Source organism: Brachyhypopomus gauderio, unplaced genomic scaffold (genome assembly GCF_052324685.1).
Source record: "Brachyhypopomus gauderio isolate BG-103 unplaced genomic scaffold, BGAUD_0.2 sc748, whole genome shotgun sequence".
Lineage (NCBI taxonomy): Eukaryota > Metazoa > Chordata > Actinopteri > Gymnotiformes > Hypopomidae > Brachyhypopomus > Brachyhypopomus gauderio.
In genome coordinates this window covers 14,532-22,936 of record NW_027507568.1, presented here as the reverse complement: position 1 = coordinate 22,936, position 8,405 = coordinate 14,532, and the positions used below count along the sequence as shown (strand labels likewise).

Below are 8,405 nucleotides of genomic sequence, written 5' to 3'. Positions count from 1 at the left end.
TCCCCCAAGGTCTGGAATCTGCCCTTCTCCACAATGTTCCTCAGGGTCCGCTCACCTCCTCTCGTGCAGCGTTTTCTGCCACACTTTTTCCTTCCCACAGACTTCCCACTGAGGTGCCTTGATGCAGCACTATATTATTGATAATGTTCTGTCTTTCCAGTTAAGTAAAATAATCTTTTTAGCCACTGTTATAGAAATGAGGATGAATGTTTGCAGATGTTTAGGCATTGGTAGAGAGGAAAGGTCACCAAGCAGAGCTAAGGTGGGAGAAATTGGGATGCGGAGGATCTTGGACAGCTCTCCCAAGACCTCCGACCAAAACAGAGGGGGGGCAGTTCCAGAATGCGTGAAGATGATTGTCTGTTACCATGGGGCAGTGTGTACAAGTGTTGGAGTCAGTGAAGCCCATCCGATGCATTTTCTCGATAGTGATGTGTGTTCTGTGTAATATTTTATATTGAATTAGCTGTATGTTAGAATTTGATGATATTTTAAAGGTTTGAGCCTAAAGGTCTGAAGTCCATTTGTCTATTGGTAGTGAAATGGTGTCATGATGTGAAAAGTTTATAGATTTGGGAGAGTAGTTTCTTGGATTATATTCCTGTATTTTATCCTCCTCCTCCTCACTACTGTCAATGAACCGAATTTTTCTCTTTGCTGACCGTTTTTTGGCCACAACCTGACTGGAGGATGATGGGCTCTCCCTGGCAGGCTCTGGCCTCTCGCCCATTGCTGGGCTCTCTTCTAGGGCTTGTGACTGGAGCTCTCTTATCTCAACAGCCTCTGCCACTGTGCTAAGAGGCACGTAGAATTTAGAGCTCACCACATCTGAGTGGCACATGGCACGTTGTATTTTTCTTTTTTGTTCAGGAGGCATGTTTTTGATCTGAAAATGGGAAAAACATGCAAATTACATATGCATAATATGCTCATTACATAGGCGTAACATCCTCATTACATATTCATACCATGGTAATTACATATGGATAATACTTACGTGGCACACCATTGCTGTCCTGAAAGCCTTAAAACTGGCATCCTCCAAAACCCAAGCGTGTCCACTCCATCCTGAAATGGACTAATAGTTTTTTTGCACTGCCCTCCATTCCTGTTGAAGAAGAACGGTGATCCACCCCCAGGCAAATCCTTCGCGAGGGTAATGAACCGATTCATCCAGGTATATTTGTCTGGTCACGCAAACTTAAGCGTGACCCTAACCCTAACCCTAGGGAAAAAACATAATCGTATCATACAGTTGGCATCAGGAAAAAACTAAGGCATATTAGCAAAACGTCCAAGAAAATTGCTCAACACTGCCCCCTAATTCAAGACACTTTGATAATATATTATGGACACGTCCATGCTAAAACCTATGGGAAAAGGTTAGGGTCAGGGACATGTATATAATATCAGGCATCTTCATCATATGTCTATGGAAAAATGCCACTTTCATGATATGAACCCTACCCCTAACTCAGGATAAGATAACCTGATAGCAGGCCTATGAATTGGGCCGCTGTCATGGTATTCGGGTATTTCTCAAGACGGTCTAAATTGACACAAAATTCATAACGTTAGCATTATTGTTACATTAGCAAAATACATTAGCATGCACAAACAAATGACTTACCCAGTTTTAGAGGAATCAGCTTCCTGGCATTTTTTCGAAAGGACCTGATTTCTTCTTTGCTGATTTTGTTTTCTGAAACACATTATGCACTGGCTCATTAATATGCGCATATCAACGCATGAATATGCATAGACCACCTCATTAATATGCACATCATTAATGGAGCTATTCTACACTTACTGCTGAGGCGTTTCTTCACTTTTTGTCGGTGAACTGTTACTTCTTTTTTCAGGCCTGTGAGTCGCTTGCTTACTTCTAAGTTCAACCAAGCTATGTCATTTTTTGTAATCCTTGCATCCATTATAGGAAGGCAATGTAAATATTTAATGAACTTGCGAAGGGTAAGGAAGATATTTCTGACAGTGGTGACCGCCAGCCCCTTCCCCTTCAGGTGAGTCATGTATCTGCAAATACAACAAATTTGTTATATTTGCAAAATTCCTCATTGTTATGCATTAGTCCATTAATATGCGGGTATTAGTTATTTAGTATGCGGATATTTCCTCATTAGTATGCGGATATTAGCTTATTAATATGCGGATATTGCCGCATCAATATGCGGGTATTCGCTCATTAGTATGCTGATATCACCTCATTAGTATGCAGATATTAGCTTATTAATATGCAGACATTTGCTCATTCGTATGCATGTTAACTTTCACTATGACATGCGTTACTTACTCCAAAATTATCCCCGTTTCGCAAGAAAGAGAATGTCCCCTTCTTTTCTGGCATGTCACGCATACTAAAGTTGACAAAACGGAAAATGTGATTTTCCGCCGAGATGGCGTTCTCCTTTTTTCGCCCCTCCAGGTTTGCACCAGAATTTACAATTGTAAATTCCTTAACAATGCGCCCTAGGGAAGACATATTAAGCATAATTAGTGAATCATACATAAAAAATTTGGTCAAACTCTCAACCTTTATGACACTACTTACTGATGTTAGGGTGGATTTCTTTCGAAATCGGAGAGCTGAGGCTGTGTTTGGACCGTATGGGGGACTGTGTATTCCTGAAGGCTTTCTCCAGGTCCACCAACCTTTCAAAGTTTGCCCTGCAGCTTGGCCTCTGACACTTTTCTCCGGGGCTAGCTTCCGCAAGTGCCTTCTTTAACCTTTGTACCTCCAGATTTGATAACTTACAGGATGAGCGAGCATCACATTTGGTGGTGGATGAGGGCCTAGGCACTGAGGTGGAAGGCGCAGGGTCTGCCGTGGAGTGTACAGCAACAGAGGTGGAGGGCCCAGGGACGGATGTCGCAGCAACTGGGGTGGAGCATGCCTCTGGTTCACCGATGTGCTCTGGCTCAAAAGGGACCGGGGCCTCGTCCAATTCACTGGACATGTCAGTGAAAGACCCTTGTAATAAATATGCTGGAAGTGGGCTGTAACCCCCATCCAGCGTTGAAACAAGCGGGGGCCTAGGAACATTCGCCCTTAATGAGGCCAGGCTTCTTAAAATGTACTCCTCCTTCGACAACTTTGTAAATTTGGCAAGGTCCCCAATCTAAAAAATAAACACAAGGGAAAAAATTGCAATATGCGTATATTAATAAGCTAATATGCAGTCCTACACAACAGATGGTTTTAAACATACCAACACATCCTGGTGCATTTTATTGTAGTGCTTATCCAAGCGCTTGATGTGTGAGGAGTTGCAGTCCGGCACCTTGCAATCGAAAATGCCTTTCACTCTGCAAAAAATTTTACACAAAAAGATGCAAAACATGCTAATTACATAAGCATTATTAGCTCAATGCATGTTTATTGCATGCTAATTACATTAGTTACATGCTAATTGCTAACATGGTAACATGCTAACAACATGCTAATATGCTAACAATATGCTAGCATGCTAATACCTTGCTAACCCACTAACATGCTAATACAATACTAACATGCTAATAACACACTAATAACATGCTAACATGCTAATTATTCACTTACCTCCCACTGGAGAGCTGCAGCAGTAGCGTCATTTCATCTTTATTTGTCACCTTGTGACACACCCGGAGGTGCTGTGATAAGTTGCAGTAAATAACTGCACATATCGGACACGCACTTTGTGTAGGTGCCATATCCTGAAAAAGAATATTTTACTAACCAGACTAATATAAAAGTAATTGAATCTTATTGATACCACTTTGACACTAGTGTAAAACCCCTTGATAATATGGACCCTAACCTGAGATGGATACTTTAGGGTGGGGGTCCCAGACTCTACCCCTGCCCCAAGGGGGTGCACCATACCCCCGCAGAGCAAACCCTCGTCATCCTACCCCCCCCCCCCCCCCCAGGGCCCTAGATATACCCCCGAGTTGGAGCTCCACCAGGGGGCGCAATAGTCAAGGAGCCCCGCCCATTGAAACCCATTCATACCACTTTGACAATAGTGAAAAACTAGTGTAAGACTTTTTAAAAATATAAACCCTAACCCGATGGAGCAACTTTGGGGTGGGGGTCCAAGACTCTACCCCTGCCCCACCATCGACGTGCAGAAGCTTATATAAATTATATATTAAATTTTATAAATTATTATAAAATCATAACTGCCTCCATATCCCATTCTTGTCCATCCCAAACTTGAAGTGTCAGGAGCCACCTGTACTCTAGCCAAGTTACAGAAAACGTGATCCACCTCCTTTTAAATTCTTGGACAATTCAAGGAAAGAGGTGAACCACCTGAACTCGTGGTTAGGGTTAGTTATGCACCACAGCAAAACAACCAAGTTTTGGGGTTGTCCCCTGTATTCGGTTTAACATAACAAAGCTTAGACCCCCATGTCTTAATGGAATCATCTCTAGACTGTTCATAAGGGTTCATAAACAGGATTAGAATTTTGTTCTACCCTCAGTGATCCAGTGCTGGCCAGGTGTCAGGAAAGAGTTCCAGTGTAATGATAATGCATGTAGTTAAATACAGAATAAAGAACATGTCTTAACACAATTGGTTAAGAATAATAACAGATGTGTATGATTGGTGTTCTGATCAGGAGAGGAGCAACAGTAGACTGGATGTGACTGACACGGAGTACTAACATTTATTTTTAATTGCTACTTATGGTAGAAGCCTGGGAATCTTCCTTTGTCTTATTCAAACAAGGCAAGGAGATTGTTTGCGGGGTCTCTGCAAACAATCTGTTTATGGTTATTTGTGCTTCTTGGCAAATGCCTAACTTGCAAACACTAGGTCAGTGGTTCCCAAAGTGGGGGGCGCGCCCCCTAGGTTGGGCGCGGAGCTTGGAAGTAAAGCCTGGTTTATACTTTCGCGAGTGACCGTAGCGCGTGACTCCGCCCACATCGCGCGACCCTGCACGAAGCGTTTACTTGCGCGAGCTTCACTGCAGTGTTCTCCGAAACGATAGGTGGCAGTGGAGAATAAAAATATTCTTATCTACTAAAGGGGGTCACGGCAGAAAAAGTTTGGGAACCACTCCACTAGGTAATGATACTGACTCCTGTAGTTTAGTAGTAGTCTGACTCAATGGTGTCTTGAATTCTGGCCTATCTGTACTATTTCCTAGGATGTATTCTGTGATCAGAAGCAAAGCAGTTTGTAAGTCGCTCTGGATAAGAGCGTCTGCTAAATGCCGTAAATGTAAATGTCTCGGGCCTAGAGGGGGGGCTCTGTCAGGGCTGGCCCCAGGGCGGGTCCTCCAGTCGCCACCAGGAGGAGCCCAAGAGCCAGACCTCAGGCTAATCAGCGGTGATGGCCTGCACCTGTTGTCCTGGGTTTATAAGGATGGCCAACCTTCAGCCCTTTTCTCTGTTGTCTCTACAAGGTGTCTCGCCACCCGGCCTCTTTCTTGTTTAAGATTTTTTGTTTGTTATACTGTCACTTCGAGTACTTACCTCCTGCGCCGCTCCCTGGCCTCTCTCAAGTTTTCCTCCTGCTGTCTTTCTTCCTATCTGTTTGGTTTTGGTTTTCATTCCGTGACTATTTCTGTTCTCCTGTGTCTTCCACGTCAGTTATTGCCGTGATTGCTTTCTGTTCTCTCCTGTTACACACATTGAGTATTTCCGCGATTACTTTCAGTTCTCCCTCGTCATCTTCTCTGAATATTCAGCGCGACTTGGTTTTGGTTTCTCACGCTTGTAATATTGCTTACTGCATGGACAAGGCGTTTGGGTCCACTACCATAAAAAATCCACAGGGGATTTAGTCTCCTAAATCCGCCATTCTGACACAATAAATGATTTGCATCTCAGCCTCTGCAGTTTTAACAATTTTATTTTCGCCAGCAGTAATATAGCGCGGGTGAAACGTTACTGATTGGTTTTCCTCTAGTTGACGGTGGCGTAGTCCTAAGTTTATTATAATAACGGTGCGTGACACTAAAGGTTACATAGCATAAAATATATTTATTATTATTATATTATATAATATTATTAATTATATTTATTTTCCTACGTCCCACTTCCAATCTATTGCAATCAGTCAAATAGATTGCAAGTGGGATGTTTTGTGATTTGATTTTGTTTTATTTTATGTTTAATTAAAGAGGTTTAACTAAAGGAGGTTTAAATTAAGGTTTAAGGAGAAGGAACAACATATAACATATTGTGAAACAAAATATCTTATTAAAAATTTAAAATACAAATGGAATTATGAAAAAGCATGATTAAAATATGTTGAACAAACACTGAATATGCAAAATTAAAATAACAAGAACAATTTAAATGTATACATACTAGCAAAATAGAACACTATGGATATGATAAGACGGTAGAAACAAGAACAATTTAAATTAGTGCTGTCAATTCCAGGTGCTGCAATTAAAAGTCCTCACCAGGATTTTGCTCAGGCTTCCTGGATTGTGTTGATTCCACTAATTTTACCTGGATTGCTAATTAGAAAATCTAGCAAGCTTGAGCTAAATCCTGGTGAGTACTTTTAATCGCGGCACCTGTAATTGACAGCACTAATTTAAATATATATACACTAGAAAAATTGAACTCTATAAACACAACACTATCATTAAAAAGCTAAAACAAACAAACATGAACAAGTTCAAATACTACTTAACACTACATTAACACTTTTTTATATAACCGTTTAACAGCTTTGTGGGTTCTTACATTTTTGTCCCTTTGATTAATCATATGAAGTATTCCAATTCTTTTGGGGGATGCTTTTCTCAATTTGAGTGGCGAAAGTCTGCTCAAAACAAGCCTTGGTGAGCTTGTAAGTCTTACATTGTGATGTGCTCTTTTCTTTGTCCCCCTGCTCCTCATCCTCCTCAATGTCCTGAAAAAAACACAAATACATACATGCACATTTTACTGTGTGTGTGTGTGTGTGTGTGTGTGTGTGTGTGTGTGAAGAGTGCATATCTCTTCAAAGGAAGTACCACTTTCTTGAAAAGGAACTTCCATTTCTTCCTCGGATGACTCCAGCGCAAGTCTTTTAGAAGGTCGCAGGTGTTTTCTTTTGTTCTTTCTCTTGTTTGTAGAAGCTGGGGCTTCTGGTAGCTCTGAGGAGGTTTGACCAGGCTGGATTTAAATTGAGGGCGTAAAACTTATTTGCGGTGGCCGTATTGTGGCACATAAAGTGTGACATCATTTCCCTTTGTTTAGGGTCCAGTTCGTTTCTTGCCTGTGAAGGGAAACAAAATCAGACCACTGGGAAAATACATAATTGTTAGTGACAAGTCACCTCTGTTATAAAAAAACACTTACATGGGTGGCAATGGAGCTTCTTAAATCTGTGAACTTGGGTTTGCCTGGGAGCTTCATTTGCTCCATGTATTTGGGGTTGAAATAGAGAATAGAAATTTAGATATTTTGCCCCCAGTCAGCCCTTTTCTAATTTGCACATAAGCCCGAAGCCATCCGTACTCCTCCCCAGTGAGGAGGAGCTGGGCCACACCAAAGGTCTCATTTGTTTTATGAGACTCCACCTGTTTAGAAAGACAAAAGGACAAAACACACAAGAAATGACACATTTTGCCATGCTGTATGTATAAAACACAATGTTATGAACTGAACGTGCGCTCACATTGATGAGGTACACGTCCAACTCTGGACTGTGTTTGGCTCTCATCACTTCCTCCACCTGCAGGTTCTGGTAGACCCCAGTCCGGTGGCCGTATATAGACGACAGGTAAGCCGTTACATACCCGTAAAATGACCGTTGAAGCTTTATAGATCGCTTGGTCTCCAGGGTCTCTGTGTTGACAAATAAAAACACAAGAATGAGACACATCGACTGATGTAAAGTGCAGCAGAAAAAATGTTATTAAAGTGAGGTATGATGCAGGACTCACTCAATATTTCAGGGATCTGCTGCTTGGCTTTTACCCGACACTGCAGGAGCGTCTCTTTGGAGATGGCGTGTCCATCTTTGCACTCCTTTACTTAAATTTCATGTATTACCACGGATCGCCTTTGTTTTTTATGATGCCCTTTATTTCCCTAGTTATATTGATCAGGGAAACGGGCTTCAGGCGGCAGGTGGGGGGTGGCGTGTCTTATAAGTATTAAAAATGTAGCCCAATTTATGGGCTATAGTGTGCTAGCCACCACCTTCTCCCCATTAGGCTTTTGACCCATCTGCAAAACATGAAAACGTACATATGAGTCACAAAACATCTAAACATTAAAACAAAATTTTAGAGTAAAGAATAGTCCCATACTCACTAATCCTTGTGACGTTGTCCAAGAAGGTGAACTCCTGGAGGTGGCTGTGGCCCACAGCCATGTAAGCAATAAACCGCTTTATGCGATATATCTTACTCTTGACATTATTTTGTAGTCTGTATGAAGGGTCAGACCC

General features: G+C 41.8%; 1 protein-coding gene across 4 annotated transcripts; it reads right to left on the bottom strand.

Moving 5' to 3' along the window:
• Positions 1 to 1,810: 1,810 nt before the first annotated feature.
• LOC143507799 (uncharacterized) lies at positions 1,811 to 7,792 on the bottom strand. 4 transcript variants are annotated; one of them, XM_076996602.1, is made up of 10 exons: positions 7,629 to 7,792; positions 7,310 to 7,530; positions 6,982 to 7,226; positions 6,710 to 6,878; positions 5,483 to 5,628; positions 3,578 to 3,711; positions 3,228 to 3,324; positions 2,570 to 3,137; positions 2,312 to 2,487; positions 1,811 to 2,034 (listed from the first exon to the last, which is right to left on the bottom strand). In XM_076996602.1, exons 5-10 carry the CDS (start codon positions 5,558 to 5,560, stop codon positions 1,954 to 1,956), a joined length of 1,134 nt encoding a protein of 377 aa, XP_076852717.1. In that variant the 5' UTR covers positions 5,561 to 5,628; positions 6,710 to 6,878; positions 6,982 to 7,226; positions 7,310 to 7,530; positions 7,629 to 7,792; the 3' UTR covers positions 1,811 to 1,953. The 4 variants fall into 4 exon arrangements, with proteins under 4 accessions (XP_076852717.1, XP_076852719.1, XP_076852720.1 ...); XM_076996604.1 differs by having other exon boundaries at positions 6,982 to 7,530; XM_076996605.1 differs by lacking the exons at positions 6,982 to 7,226; positions 7,310 to 7,530; positions 7,629 to 7,792 and having other exon boundaries at positions 6,710 to 6,925.
• Between the last annotated feature and the right edge of the window lie 613 nt (positions 7,793 to 8,405).